The sequence below is a fragment of the Bos javanicus genome, chromosome 14 (assembly GCF_032452875.1).
Source record: "Bos javanicus breed banteng chromosome 14, ARS-OSU_banteng_1.0, whole genome shotgun sequence".
Classification (NCBI taxonomy): domain Eukaryota; kingdom Metazoa; phylum Chordata; class Mammalia; order Artiodactyla; family Bovidae; genus Bos; species Bos javanicus.
In genome coordinates, this window is record NC_083881.1 from 25,157,654 (window position 1) to 25,174,486 (window position 16,833).

The window sequence follows — 16,833 nt, forward strand, 5'->3', positions numbered from 1 at the left end:
TAGAAAGCAACATACTTAAATGGAGAAATTAACCCAAGTATTTTAGCATTTATTCAATATGTGAATGTATGTAAATGAGGTCAGTGTCATTTTTTTTTTTGACATAATACAGGCATGGTTTTATATACAGAAATAAACATAACAGCAAAATATATTAGGTAAAACATAAGAAACATAATTAAAACCAAAACAATTACATCACTTTTGTCATTAAAAGTCAGTTTCACTTGAAAGTAAAAACTTGACTATATACCACTGACAAGAGACACATACAATCCTTTCAGCAGAGAAGCTGAAAGTAAAAGGATGGAAAAATATGTATTGTGATTCTTAGCCCATAATTCCCTTAAAGGGAAAACTGTGCTAAAAATACTGCTGAAATGCCAGATACTTTAAGTGTCTTAAAGTGTCTGTTGTGTTACACGTACTGGATTACAGGCTTATACCATAAGCTACCCAAGTTTATATTTTTCTGATGTTTGACTGTATGTCTAGTTTATGACTTCAGGCTGTCAACACAGCTCCATAGCAATCAGGGCCATGGGGAGTGTTTATAAGGTGATAATTTATTTTACTGATGTATTTACAATATTTCTGTCTGTCAAAACAAAGTTATTTCATTTACTTGTTCAATTAGATAAACTGGAATTAATATGCAATCGCTTAAGAGAGCACAAAGTGTTAAGAGGGAAGGTTTAAATGCTTCTTTTTCAGGTGTTAGACTAAATATTCTTTTTTAGCTCTCTTATTAGAAATTATTTAAGTGATCCTTTTGACTAAACAGTACTTCACATTTAACAGGAGCTGTTGCAGTACAACATTCCTCATAAACCCTTCTCATACATAAAGGAAAATTCCGATTTAATTGGCAGTGATGAAGAATGCTTGAACACTTTCATCGGAGGAATTTTTAAAATCATTTAATAAAAATAAGTTGAAAAATGGGCAGGGGAATTCTGAACTGGAGAGAAGGTGAAGGATAGTGTGTATAGCTGGAATGGGAAGATAGCTTTTGAGATGGAAAATGCACTTAAACTAGACATGAACTTGAGAGCATTTGTGTAGACAAAAAGTCACCTTAATGAAGGCATTCTTGAGAAATCCACCTTTACATCATAGCTTATTCAAGAATATATCACTATAGAATATTCCACTACACAACATTTACATGGTCATTAGTAATGAGCTATAAATTACTCTGAGATATGGAAGTTAAATGATTGGTTAGGATACTCACTGGCAAAGTTTCACACCTGCCTGGAAACTCATAACATACAAATTCATACCTCAGCAACAGTATAGGATATGGACCTGATGTGTCAATAGAAAATGGCGAAATCTATCAGTATTAATTCTATGAACTTCTGATTTCTACTCAGTGTGCTACACATATAAATTGAAGAGTGTAGGAAATGCTTTTGTAAGTAAGAATAATCCTGCATTAAATCTACTGTCAGAAGGTGCTAATTTTGCATTAATTTCCTGAAATGTAAACAATGAATACTGATAAAGATCTAATCCAGATGCACAAACTGATCCTTCCTATGAGTAGAACATGAATTTTTTCCCCTTGCAATGTAGTACATATCACCTATGTTAAGAAATTTAACTTGAATCATCATCCATGCATAATCCGACACCTAAACCACTGACCACAAAGAGATTCTTGGCGTTCACATTTAGATCCTGGTGCTCACTGGCTGGAGATACCGTTAGAAGAACACACATTTTCTTAAAAATTTATTTTGCCCTTGAAGTGATCAGCCAAAGATCAGGCTTTCACTAGCCTGATACATTATTCAAGTCCTATCAGTTAGTCTCCTTCTCTTTTTCTTTCCCTCATGAGAGGATGGCTCACTGACAGGGAGAGACCATGGGATAGAGGGGGTCAGCATGGGCGCTCATATCTAGCTGTGTAGCTGCTGTAAAACGTATCAGGCATTTGTTTTCATCAGGGACGGCAGACAGCAGTCATGGAAATGAATGTCACGAAAGAAGAAGTTTATACTCACACAAACCCAGAAACAGGAGGCCCAGCATGCCATACAGGGTCAAGAGGCAGAGATGGGAGAGGGCAGGGAAAGGCCAGAGTCCTTATTGCGGTTTTTGTGGGAAGGAAGGAAGGGGCCGAGTCAGCTCAGGACCGGAAGGTCTGAACAGTTTTCCATGGGCTCTGCTCTAAAGGTGTTCCCTAGTTGTCCATAGCTGGTCCTCCGGGGAGATGTGGCAGGGGTATTGGTATGGTGTGTAACAGTTTGATGAAGGAGATGACTTGGGTGTGGCTCTGGATGTGTTGGTATGTCTATCAAAGATGTGCTCACAGGGGAGTCATTCACCATCTCTAGGAATTAGCTACCCTGGTGGTGCTTCGAGGATTAACGCCCTAAATGTTAGAGCTTCAGGAATACTGAAAATAATAAAATGTCAACATAGCAGCCTTGTCTTTTGACATCAGGCTGAATAAATCTATGTGTCACTATTTGGATTGTTAAAAGATTAGTGTAGCAGCTGCTGCGTCACTTCAGTCGTGTCCGACTCTGTGCGACCCTATAGACAGCAGCCCACCAGGCTCCCCTGTCCCTGGGATTCTCCAGGCAAGAACACTGGAGTGGGTTGCCATTTCCTTCTCTAATGCATGAAAGTGAAAAGTGAAAGTGAAGTCGTTCAGTAGTGTCTGACTTTTAGCGACACCATCGACTGCAGCCTATCAGGCTCCCCAGTCCATGGGATTTTCCAGGCAAGAGTACTGGAGTGGGGTGCCATTGCCTTCTCCAGTGTAGCTAGCAATTGTTAGGTTAACTGTATAGATCAGAATCCCATGGTATTGCCTTTTGTTTCCCCAAAACAAAATTCTCACAAAGTGAAAAGAAACAAAAGACTGACACAAGTGACAATTCATTAGTGCATTAAAAATTAGGAGGAATATGAAGTATGCATGTAGCCACCAGTATTTTCCACAGTAACCAGGGACAAGAGTCCTCGAGGGGTCATATTTGAAAGATGCTTTAGTGACGTGGTGCTTTAGTCGATTAAGTCATGTCTGACTCTTTTGAGACCCCACGGACTGTAGCCCACCAGTCTCCTCTGTCCATGGGATTTTCCAGGCAAAGACACTGGAGTTGGTTGCCATTTCCTTTTTCAGGGGATTGTCCCCAGGGATTGAACCCTCTTCTCCTGAATTGCAGGTGGATTCTTTACTACTGTGCTACCAGGGAAGCCCGCCTGACTGATAACCAAGGCAATAAAAAGATGATTTTGATGTTCTTGACTGAGAGTATACTTGGTTATGAAACAATCATTTGACAAGGGTGCCTTGAGTACTTTAAAGAGCTAAATACTTTTGTAGTTAATTTTCCAAAAATAAGGACAACGAAGACCCATCTTTATACAGATAACTTAAGGTGATGCAGACAGACAACCATAATGGCCTGGCGTTAACAAAAGGTAAGTAAAGAAGCACCCAGGCTCCTTTCTCTGGAAGGGCATCATCTAGTACTTCTGACCCTTCTTTTCTTCATCCTAAATATGACATGTTTGGATCAGATGATCTCAGAGATTTCTCTAACCATCACACACACAGAGACCCATCATTATAACCCTGGGATATTGCCTTTTTAAAATAAAGCAGTTAAATTGAAAGATATTTTTGAATGAGCAGTGAATTAAGCCTGACTTTGGATATTGAGTCCTAGATGTTTGTTTATTCTCCCTTACTCACTAGCAGACCCTGTACTGTGTGGGTGCAACCTACTCCTATGTTTAGTACATTTTCATTTAAAGGATTTGTTGCTGCTGCTGCTGCTAAGTGGCTTCAGTGGTGTCTGACTCTGTGCGACCCCATAGATGGCACCCCGCCAGGCTCCCCCGTCCCTGGGATTCTCCAGGCGAGAACAGTGGAGTGGGTTGCCATTTCCTTCTCCAATGCATGAAAGTGAAAAGTGAAAAGTGAAAAGTGAAAGTGAAGTCACTCAGTCGTGTCCGACTCTTAGCGACCCCATGGACTGCAGCCTACCAGGCTCCTCCGTCCATGGGGTTTTCCAGGCAAGATTACTGGAGTGGTTGCCACTGCCTTCTCCAAAAGGATCTGTTAGGAACTTAAAAATGTAACTGGACAAGCAGGTGATTTAACTCTTTCAGTCCCCCACAATGCTTCCCACTTGGATGATATTACCTCCATCCACCTGAAGTCAGGGCAAGTGCTAATGAACAGTTTTTTTTTAGGCAGCAAGCATTTCTTATAAGTCCTACCTTAGAGGCATCATCACCCTCGTCTTCGTGCACTGAGCTGGATGGTGAAGGTGTCGCAGATTTGCTTCCAGGAGGAGATGGTGAGTTGTGGGGGACACTGCCCCCTCCCACGTTAAGTCCGAGCTGAGCGCTGAGCTGTGACTGGTTGATGGTGGTGAGCTGGCCATGCGGCATCATTCCCGGCTGCTGCCTGAGGTCTGCAGGCTGAGCCCTTGGTCTCATGGCTGCCATCTGAGGATGGGAGCTATAGTGCGTTCCTTCTGGGTTCCGTATATCTTGCATCTACAAAAAATGGATAGGAATAATTTTTCACAAAACTTGTTTCTGGAAAAAAAAATCCCTAGGCCTTAAAACTCCATTTTTTAAGTTTAAACTCCTGGTCAACTATACACATTTCCACCCTTCTCCTAGAGAAGGATAATCGTAACTGTATGTATCACCCTAAAGATACTAAAATACAGAATGTTGGAAATCCATTGACATTACATTTTATTACTCAAGACCTGGTTAATTATATTTACAGTCCTTCTTTACACTGCAGTGAAATGCAAACATATATCATTAACAGATACTGATAGTGTAAGTTTCAAAATACTGGTGTTTATTAGTGTATCAATATTATATAATTATTAGTGATTACAGCATTCACTGGTGCCTCAGAATGTAAAGAATCTGCCTGTGATGCAGGAGACACAGGTTCAATCCCTGGGTCAGGAAGATCTCCTGGAGAAGGGAATGGCTACCCACTCTAGTACTCTTGTCTGGGAAATCCCACAGACAGTGGAGCCTGGCAGGCTATAGTCAATGGGGTCTCAAAGAGTCAGAGATGACTGAGCAATTAACATTACACTACTATTACAGCATTCACAGTAATTCATGAAAATCCATTTCTTTGATTCTCATCAATTAAAAAAGGTTTTGAAAGTTAAGCATACTATGGTTCTCAGCTTAATTCTATATAGGCTAGTATTGGCCACATGATCTATGAACTTCTGACTTAGAACACTTACAGGCTGGTATTAACCAATTGATTAATTGACTATTGAAATGATTTGACTACCTAGTCAGATTTGAAAGTAAAGCTCTAAAGTTGCAAGGTCACGATATTAATCCATTATGCTATCTGGGTCACTGCTTTTTAGCCTTAATGAGACTCACTCTTATAATTCAAGCAGTGAATTTTGTCTCTGCAAGGATTAGAATTAAAAGCCTTGGAGGATGAAGCTCTTAACGCATCTAGAGGTCAAATGTGTTGTGTAAGAGCAGTGTGGTGAATTTCACTTAATATTTCTGTGGCATTTTCAAACTTAAAATAATGGGAATATTTTGTGAGGCTTACAGAAGCAGCTCAGTTTTGTTCTTGCTTAAGGGTACTGGGGAGTTCATGCAGGTAGATTTATAAAGCAACAGAGAGAAAAAAGAAATGGAAAAAAGAAGGGCAGTTCTTTTTTAACATGAAGAGATATACGTTAAATTTACATTTGGGAATGGAAAAAGTAAAATAAAAGTTACCTTTCTCTATTTCATTAAGAAAAACACCCCATACAATGTCAGAATGCCTAGTAATTACCCATCTGCAAATGTTACCATGACATGGAAATAATGAAAAGGGCAATAGGTAACTTAGTCATAGGATTTTTTTCTTTTGGTAATAAAATAATTTTCTACCAATGTTCTCTAGGTATCTTACCAACCCAGTTAGACCTGTCTGAAACAGGAGTTGTGACTGAAGAGGTGTCTGCCCCTGTTCTCTGTATTAGGTTCACTGTCTCCACCGTAAGTCATCATATTAGTCAATACTCCCCTTCTGACCTTTCCAACTCTTGCTACTGCTTCATCTTCAGACTCACTTCTAGGTATCCTAGTCTTTGGCTCTCCTAGGAGATGGGTTAGGCTGACCCTATGCTTTTATAGGCATTGCTTTCCTGGTTCAAATCAACTTTTTCCCCCATAATTTAAACCATGTCCCTCTAACCTTCCAAAAGCAGCTCACAGTTCTCCTTTCTATGAAACCCCTCATTAAGCAGTTATTACTATTCAATGATATATGTTAGCTCTGCAGAGGCCCTAGTGACATGTTCTCAGTGAAAAGAAGAGACTGAGGGGTTTTGAATATCTGTTGAAGAACTATATAAATAAATGAATAAAACCTGGAGATCTTAAAAAACGATTTACCCAAATCACAGAGTTGGAGTGAAAACCTACATCTCTCAATTCCAGTCTTTGATACTTTCTACTGTATTAAGCAGCTGATCCAATATTTTATGTATCCTAAAGGGATAGTTATAGTTAATTAAAGATAATCAAACACACCTGTCCAAACTGTCTACCCAAATCCATGGTTTTTATTGAGTCCATTCATGTTGCCTCCACTCATGTTTACTAAAATAGTGTTTGTTCCTGTGTAACTGTTCATATAACTTCTATAATCTGATCAATACTAGCATTCACGGTTATCCTGAAGTTGTGCCACTGAGTCTCTTTTCAGGCCCGTACTCTAAGGTCCTGAGGTCATAATGTGCTTTTTTTTAGACTTTTAGCATGCGGAACTGGTGTTTCATTGTGGCCACCGACTAATGGGAGCCCATAAAGGGTACTGTTCTATACATAGGGCAGCTCCCTCTCTCAACCCTACACCAAACAAAGCTGTTACATGCATATTCAAACATATCTGTTTTGTAGAGTCCTGTAAATTAAAAATGCTTACTAACAGATTCATACTTTAAATTATTTTCCCAAAAGTATGTAACTAATTGATATTCACAGAAATCCCAAGTTACAAGCTTGAACAGTGTGCAACTTATCTGGAGCTCACTTCTCACTCTTTCAGCAACATTGTGGTTTTCACATGACATGGCGGAAAGTGATCTCTAAATTACCTACACACAGAGTTTCCAGATTTATGCCTACAAATTCCACCTCATAGCACCTATCTCTTTCACTATTTTGTAATATTTTCTTAAAATTATTATTCTCCCATGCTAATTAGTGTGGTGAGTAGATCTCTGAGTACTAAAGCTGTATTTTCACCTTCGTAATTTTAGTAGAAGGAAGTGGGCATGGTGAAAGGGAGTAAGGAATCAGTTTGGGTAGGGACCATGAAGCACTCAACAGGATACCACTTTTTCAATAGACTTATCATTAGTTCAAAATATCATGTAACCAATGGTGTTAGGCCAGGCAGACAGCAGCTTTAACACTGAATCAAAGACCACTTCTCCTGTGTGGAGGGTGGCAAGCACAAATTAGAGAGCACATTCATCTCTTTAGCCCTCAGATGCACTTAGAAATAGATCTTAACACCCCTGGTGACATTTCTGAATTAGGAGGAGTTTTTTCATTCCAGCCTGCTTTCATAGGAGTCAGTTCAGTGTTCATCACTGCCTAATATATAACATGGGGCAAATTAAACTGGAGGGAGCTTGATTACTGAAAACTAAAAATAATTAGTCAGCTCATGAATGTAAGCAAATGTTTTGATTACTGGTTTCCTTCTAGAAAGATAGTGACTGACTACAGATCTTAATGTGAAATATGAAACATCAACTTGAAAAATATTATTTCCTGTTACTCTCCAGTATTTTCCACGTATTGTGAATAATTCACTTAAGTCATGCTTAGTCTCAACTGCTATTCTGACTCCTCTTGGCTCTGCCATTGACTTCTATTCTTTTTACAACTTTCCACCCCTAAAAGATTCCCTAACATTCTGAGTCACATTTCTTCCATCCAGCTAAGATGCATCACGATTTTGTTAGTGGGGAATTTCTAAATCAAAATGTATAATTCTGGCCCCAATTCTGGGTCTAACTCTGCTAGACATCACTACTTGGACATCACCCCTGCTGGAAAACTGAACAAAGTTTTCTTTTTCAAAACTATTTTGTACTCTGTGTCTAGTTTCTCTTGATGACACCTTCATCCTCTTCATCACCTCTACTCCAAATGTTCTAGTAATTTTTGGTTAATTCCTTCTCTATCAAACTCTGGTGGGTTCCACTCAGTCGGCTCCAAAATACCCCTCCCATCTGACCTTCTCTCACCCCACACCATTCACGTATTTCAGGCTTTCACTACCTCTTCACTTGCAACAGCTACTTAACGTTTAATAAAAAGAACATCTTCACATCCACCCCAAAGAGTGCTGTAAAATTAATCTCCATGAGTCAGACTCAAACACTTCTCAGTGATATCTGCCTCCAAAATGGAATCCAAACTCTTTGGCATGCTATTCAAGACTCCAAATAAACTTTATTCCTTATGTGTCCATCAAACACCTAATTATTCAACTAAACCCAACTAACTGCTTTTCTTTGCCTCTCTCTCTCTCCCTTGAACATGTGCCTTGTCTATGCTGCTCTTTCAGCATTCACTTTCTGAGGAGTTGCTGTTTGAAAATTTGAAAAACAGTTAAAAAATACTTTGCTCAGTGATTTGCAGTTTGCACAGAACTTTTTCACCTGTTGGGCTTTATAATTCCCCTTTGAGGCAGAAACGTCTGTTTACACAAGTTTACTGAGGATGGTAGAGCTTAAATGGTCTCAGCTCTCTCTACCAACAAAGATTAGAGTAAAAATACGCTTATTTTACATGTTTGTGTTCTTGTCACAATTCCATGATGCCATTATCATATTCACATATCCAAACACTGAATAAATTTTAAAGTTCAAAAGTCAGCTCATCTACAAAGCTTCAAGAACCTCCTTATTCTGAACTGCTAAAGCATTCTGCTTATACTTTCTTTGTGGGCACTACTTTTAAATTTCTTAAGTGTGTATGTATTTCTACAAGGTAATCTTGATTTGTACATGACTAAAGCAGTACACTCTGTAGGAGATCAGCCCTGGGATTTCTTTGGAAGGAATGATGCTAAAGCTGAAACTCCAGTACTTTGGCTACCTCATATGAAGAGTTGACTCATTGGAAAAGACTCTGATGCTGGGAGGGATTGGGGGCAGGAGGAGAAGGGGACGACAGAGGATGAGATAGCTGGATGGCATCACTGACTTGATGGACGTGAGTCTGAGTGAATTCTGGGAGTTGGTGATGGACAGGGAGGCCTGGCATGCTGCAATTCATGGGGTTGCAAAGAGTCGGACACGACTGAGCGACTGAACTGAACTGAACTGAACTGAAAAGCATTTTTCAATCCTTCCTGAGATCTCTTTTAGTTAAATTAGGCATTTCAAGTATTCTAAAAACACTTGCCTAGTCAGTGTATAAATGAAGAAATGAACATTACAAGTACAAACTGACTTTAGCCAGTATGATGATCTTTATTTTTTTCCTGTGAACTTCATCTAGCTTTAGTCCCAAGATGAAAAGAAAATATGAATAATGTCTGTTTCCATTTGTGGCAGAAATCTCAAGCTGTACCCTCTGATCCTCATTTACTTTGGTCCAGAGGGACAAGCCTCTGGTATTTAGCTTGTCGAGCCAAAAAGCTGGCTCACAGAGGACACTGCCTCCTTTATTTGCAGCTTTATGGTCATGTGACCATGTTTTGGCTACTGAAATATAAATGAAAGTGTTGGGTGGTCCTTCCAAGAAATCTCCTTGAAGGAAGGGTTCACTTTCCTTTGTTCTTTTTCTGCTGGAAATAATGTGGGTGTGGTGATTAGAGCTCAGGAAAATGTCTTGGACCAAGAGGCAGCACCCTAATGTTTTTGGACTCACGGAAAGAAGCCTGAGTGTCTGACTATCATGAAGACACCAGACCACGGACAGTCTACCTACCATGGGAGTATGTAATGTGGAAGGGAAGTAAAGGTCAATCTTTTTCAGTCCTCTTGAATTTTCTGTTGTACATAGCAGAACTAATCTTGCCTGATACACCCTAATAGATTATAAATTCAAAAAAGCAGGGATAGAAATCTACTTCATTTACCAGCGTAGCCCTCATATCTAGCACAGACCTTGACACATAGTAGATACTCAGCACATATATCTTGAATTCCATCAAATAGATGCTCGGGTATATTTAGGACTGATGACTTGGGCTTTACACAAATAATATTAAAAATCCTTGATCTTTTGGGAACTTCATTTGCTAAATTCTTAGGACTCAAATGTCTCAAGGTGCTTTCTAACTTGTGTGTGCATTTCTCATTTTGTTTATTTCAAGCCCAGTGAACTTTGTTTTTTTCTTGACTGAAAGTCTGGCATGTCATTGGCATTTCAGTCTTGAATGGCTCTTAATAGTTATCTCCCCATTGGGGAAACCTGATCCATTGAACTTAGAGGATAGATTTCACTTTTTTGAAAACTGGAACTGTTTCCTTAAATTTCACAGGTTTTTGTTGAGGATTAATATTGTTCTTTAATTATAGAAACTAAAAAATGTCAATTAAAGTAATGGAGGAGGATTATGATGATGAAGAGATTTTCAATGAATTCCTTCAAAACCTTTTTCCAATTAATGGAAAGCAAAGGCTCAGTTAAAATCAATTAGGAAACCAAAGCAGATAACATGTGTTCTCCCCTCCTGACCTGCCTATTACATCCATGGCTTGATGCTAATACAACATTCTTTTCTCCCCTGGCCCACACCTACAGTGTAAGAGTGCCAGGCTGAGGAACAGCTGGAGAAGGACTCTGTGGGCCCACTCTGATACAGATTTAAACACGTTTGCATGTTATTTTTCTTGGGTTCTCTTTGAAAAGGAAAAGGAAATAATACCCAGGTTGTTCAGCTCAGATTATTGTTTTAAAAAATGAGTAACATTTTGTGTATAACTAATAAAAAAAATCCTTAAAACATTAGTTGTATTAGTAACTAAAGGGTGTTAAAATTGCACACTTGAATGGCATCAGAACAAATGAAGGCCCGAGTTTCAGTATTTAAAATTGTGTTTCCCAATCCTTCAGAGTCTGTTTTCTTCTTTCAAATATCAGCATCCTTCAGAGTCCAGCGTGCGAGCCTTGAAAGCTATCATTATCACTGCCTCCAGCAGACAATCCGTATCAAAACAGTTGTACACATAAAGCTCGAACGACGTCTTGGCTCTCTCTGCTCTGATCCAGCTGTTTGAGTGAACAGCAGTTGGTGAACAGAGCCTGGAACATGGGGAGCCCTGAGGCCTTATTTGCTAATGCGGCTCCACCAGCTGCTGCTTTCTATGGGCTTTGCAGGCGAGGCTTGGAAGTTTGCCAGTTGCAGCAGGAACACGAGAACGTGAGGAATCTCTGAAGCCCTTCCGTTTACCCCTGTCTGTCAGCATTTGACACCCTTTGCTGTGGAGTGTTTTTCCCAGCACCATGAGGAGACCCCTCTGGCTTAGGCTGTGACAAGTGCTTACTCTCGGTCCCTTTAATACACACTATCAAACATACACCGTTCTCAGCATCCAAAGAAAAGCTTCTGAGCCTTACTCTTGGTACTCCATCCAGCCCTGCATGATTAATCAGGCCAGGAAGGCTAAGCGTTTCCATTTTTCTTAGGAATAATGCACTCTAAGAGGCTATGAGAAGAATGTAAATGTTGATATTATTTAAGTCTCCAATTTGATTACATATTTTTGCCAGGGATTCAATTAATATGTAAATGTATACACCCGAACAAATGCATGGGTAAATTTAATAATCAAATTTATTATTTTCCTAAATGCATTTCCAAGAGAGAGCTAAATTATTTGTTGTCCAAACAAATTAAATCATTTCTATGTGATCCCCTTGTGTGATCTACTTATTAGTTAAAAACATGTATTTTAAATAAGCTTTAACACTTTTGACTATTAGATTTCTGACTCTGAAGACCAATATTTAACATCAGAAGAGGGGAAATCTAGGAAATACATATGTATAGCACATGTTAAATTTTTTAAAATGAGGAAAAATGCAGTTTGAAAAAAAGATTGAGGATTTTTATGAAAATGTATTTTTATCCTCAATATTTGACCAGAATAACTTGATTTCAACTTTGATGTTCCAAAAAAACCCTGTTTTGGAGTCTACTTTTCTTCCCATAGACAATATGGATGCATAGATTCATGTTTCTTTACAATGCACTAGAATGGAACATCTGTAGTCTAGTTTGGATGGTGCATGCTAAGTCACTTAAGTCGTGTCTGACTATTTGTGACCCTATGGACTGTAGCTCACCAGACTCCTCTCTCCTTGGGATTCTTTAGGCAAGAATACTGGAGTAGGTTGCCATGCCCTCCTCCAGGGGATATTCCCAATCCAGAGATTGAACAAGCATCTCTGTGTCTCCTTCATTGGCAAGTGGGTTCTTTATCACTAGCGCCACCTAGGGAGCCCCTCAACCTGAACTTCAGGTGGATCTCTTACCGTCTGAGCCACTAGGGGATGTTTCCATTAGTTAGGATAGTCATCAGAAAACTAATTATTACAAGAAAGCAAAAACTCTGAAGCATAATTCATTAGACATTTGCCAAAAGGATAGACATAGTACTCTCCAGGACTACAATCCTTGGGGAAGATGAGAACCACCCTGGAAACCAAGTGCTCATGTCCACAGGCGCTCCCACTGCACCAGACCATCTACTTCCTTCAGACGGGGTCTCTCTCTCATGGCAGCCTCTCCCATGAATCGGGACCCTTGTTACACAAGGGGCTTGATATGATAGAGGAAAACATCATCAAAAGTTTTTAAACATCATGGTTAAAATTTACACTGGCTAAAGAGCACTTAAATTTTTTAATTAAAAAATTTTAACTTAATTTTTTAATTAAAAAATTTTAACTTAATTTTTTGTGTGTTCTTCCAGGGATGAACCAAAGATCAAATGTCAAAGACAGAAAGCCACAGAAGGAGGTAGAACCCTCAACCTCTAAATGTCCTCAGTGTCCTTGCCAGGTACTGACCCTCCTCGACAGGGCTCGACTTCTACATTCCCTAGGTGCAGAAAGAAACACCTGAGTTGCACTAGTGTATGCATCTGGATTCGTTATTATAAACTGGAAAAGCAATTCTATACCATTTTCTTTGATTTCTTTCTCTTCCTTTTCCCAGATGGGAGGGAGTGTGTTACGGTGGAAGGAACCCTGCTCATGACATCATCAGACTAGCTATGTTCTAATGAGTTATCCTACTTTTAATTTACTTGGCCCTCATTGTCCACCTCTGCAAAATAGGTGGATAACAATTTTTCAACAACAATTATTGATTGAGTGCTTCCTTTGTGCCAGGCACTGCTCTAGGTACCAGGTAAACAACAGTGAGAAGCACACAGAAATCCCTCCCTACAAGCTCTTACTAATGCAGGAAATGTGATAAAAAGTGTGAGGTGTAGTTTGTTCGATAGAGGTTAAGTTTTAAAGAGACCAATATGAGAGAAATGTGCTGACCTTAAATGTTTGTTTCAAAGTGCAATTTTGAGGATTAACTAAAATAAAAACCATGAAGACATTTTGCCAAATGTAAACTTATTCTGTGGTTGATGCTGCCATGCATTCCTTTTTGTGGAAGAGGCTGTTATTTATCTTTTGCTATCAACCTTGGGTTGCTTTCCCTGACTAGTTCTAGTTCATGGTGAACCACTAACATGGTTGTGACCAAGCATTCCGGCAGCCCAAAGCTGGCATCTGTAGAGACTTTCTCTGAGAAAAGCTGGGCAGCTCATGTCACACAGCACAGGGGTTTGCTGTGAGAAAGTAAATAGTCCCTGATCAGTGCTAATAGGCTAACTGGGAGATACAAAGTTCAAAAAAATTTTAATGCATAAAAATATGTTGCAGTTCATAGTGTACCATTCTTTCCCATCAACTCTGTGCATATAATCTCTCCTTTGGATCACAATGATGTTTGGGAGCTTGTGGGATAGACTGATACTTTCTAACTGCACAGTTAGAAAGATGTTTTTTTTTACTCAGATTGAGGCACTGCATTTTTTATTGTTTCATGTCAACACTCTTTGTTGCTTGCTGTTATGGTTATACCATCAACATTTCAGTATTACCAAGCTTGACACTGTGCTTCAGGGGGCCTTGAAGAGGTTCCTCTACCCAGCACAAGTAAAGCAGACCCACAGATGTGCAATGGATGAGCTTGGCTCTTAGGTGAGAAGGACAGCTCTCAGAATTCTAATTAAAGGCAGGACACGAAAGCTCACAGACTGAAATTTCTGCCTTATCTAAAAGGGTTTGGGGGACTCTGGTTCTCCAAACAGTTGAGTTAGCAGTTCCTACACACTTGTCCACCTCTGGTGCTAGGAGTCTGTGAGTCTGCTTAGGGTCTACCTGTGATTAGTCAGTGAAGTCCTTTATTTGTACAGATCCTGTCTTTCATATCTGTACTACAAAGTGTAGGCAGTGCTTTGTTCACAGGGCTATAATCTTATATTAACGTGTATTCAAACATGCTAATGTCTGTTCACATTTCCTCTGCTTTGATGTTCTCAGAGAAGGGACTGAATAATGTGCCTTATTTTCAGAACTCTTTCAAAGGATTGTGTGCATTGAAACAAAAAGAATGGATTGGAAGAATAGGTGATAAGAAAATTGGGAAATGTTATAAGACATGCCCTGTGGGAGTTGTGGTTTTTCTATGAGAACTTGCTCCGTGTATTTATAGCATCACAAGTCCGCTGAAATGGTTTTTTAATACTATACTCAGACCTGAAAATTTAACTGAATTTCATACTTTCCACTGGAATATTAATGGGGCGCTAGTAAAAGTGGAGATGTCAAGTGGAATATTGACTTCCTAATATCAGTTCAGAAAAGTGATATTTGAGTTCATTTAGAGGCTGTTAAATCATTAAATACACATGACATTCCCTTAAAAGTACATCTCAAGAGGCAAAATTAAAACCTGTATTCTGCTTGGCCCAGATAGTTTTCCTATACAGGATATTTGTATGCTCCCAACTTATTGGGGACTTGAAAAAAGTGCATTTTAAAATTAGTATGTTATTATGGAAATCTTCCAATAATCCTTTTAATAATATATTATAAAACATTAAAATAGCATGAAACCAAGATAGGAGAGGCTGGAAATCCTCTCCTATTGAGCATAATATTAATGACTTGGTAAAATTGGTCTAGGAAAATTACAATGTCTTTCAGTTCCTTAAAAGTGTCTGACTTGGTAAGTGACCTTAAGCTCCTTTAAAACAATTAAAAGATTCAAATATTTGTCCGCCAAAATTTTATAGCATGTTAGATAATGGGATGAATGTAGTTATATACAGTCTCTATATTTCTGGGTATACCTAATTTAGTTAATATTAACATTACTTGCTCATTTATGCTTTTATACACTTTGAGTCACATAAGGTCAAGGTCTCTAATCATAAAACTACTGAATGCTATTCATGCTAATATAAAAACCCTTTCTTTAAAACAACTGCCAATAAATTTCATTATAAAAAGTTATTAAAAGGGTTAAAAACCTATTTAATGTCAAAGAATTTGCATGACTCAAACTTCTAATAAAGAGAGAGAATAGGCTTTCTTTCTGAATTATTTAAATCTTTACTGACTGTGCACTGAACCATGAAATTAGAAAAGTGTTATTAGAAGTATTCTCTGGTTTTTATAAAAGTTGGAGCCCAGAATGTATCAAGCTATAGTCTTTAACTAGACTAGTTAAAGCAATAGGTTTTTAATCCCAAATACATGGCTTCTACTGATAGAAAGGTCATAATTAAAACTCTATCCTGTAGCTTGGTGATAATAAAATTATTATTACAGAGGCACACATGTTCATTTAAAATATATGAGGTACATATTCCAATTTTAATTTGGACAAATATCTTCAAGTTTTCGATCTTTCAATGTCCGCTAACATAGACTCACTTAACCAATAATTAGGTTTTAATGGTGGCTAATTTTAAAGCACTAAAGTTAAGAATTTGAATTATCTATCATTTACAGGTTTAACATCTACCAAATATATGGTGAAATTAGACTAATTATGGTCAAAAGAGTTAAAAAAAAATCACAGTTCTGCATGATTATAACCCTGTTTGATGATGGCATAAAATTTTTGACATATCCATTATAAAAAATAGCAAACACACCTTTCACAGTTTAAATTTATTTCTCTGGGAAACTAACTTAGTACAACCGATTTGAACAAGAAGGCTATACCTAACAAGAGGACTTCCCAAGTGGTGTAGTAGTAAAGAATTTGCTGGCTAATGTGGGAGATATAAGAGATGTAAGAGATGCAGGTTTGATCTCTTGGTTGGGAAGATCCCCTGGAGAAGTAAAGGGCAACCCACTCCAGTATTCTTGCCTGGAAAATTCCATGGACAGAGGAAAGTGGAGGGCTACAGTCCATGGGGTCACAAAGAGTTGACACAACTGAGCTCACACACACGCGCGCATACCCAAGTGGGCAACTGTCTACCCATCAGTCTCTCCAACTGCTCAGTGCCAGCCTTTGGTAGCTGTAGTCTTAGGTTCTCTTATTAATATCTGATACTTGTTGATCCTACCTTATATACCAAGCACAGTGCTAAGAAGCTGATAAGCACAGCTCTATTTAACCCTCACAATAACAAGGTGAGACTGTCAGAGCCCTGAAGCCCCAAAGAAGGGATTCTTCAGTTATGCAGTGGGTGGATCAGCTGGAACTGCTCTCAGGCTGCCTAATGGCAAAGATACAGGACCCTGTGT

At 38.8% G+C, this 16,833-nt stretch overlaps 1 protein-coding gene across 4 annotated transcripts in view; it reads right to left on the reverse strand.

The window, feature by feature from the left end:
• Positions 1 to 16,833, reverse strand: part of TOX (thymocyte selection associated high mobility group box) — a 311,747-nt gene that overhangs the window by 54,180 nt on the left and 240,734 nt on the right. For all 4 annotated transcript variants that reach the window (XM_061438801.1, XM_061438802.1, XM_061438800.1 and 1 more), the window contains one exon: positions 4,249 to 4,530. In XM_061438801.1, the coding sequence (XP_061294785.1) occupies positions 4,249 to 4,530 (282 nt within the window). The remainder of the gene's footprint in view (positions 1 to 4,248; positions 4,531 to 16,833) is intronic.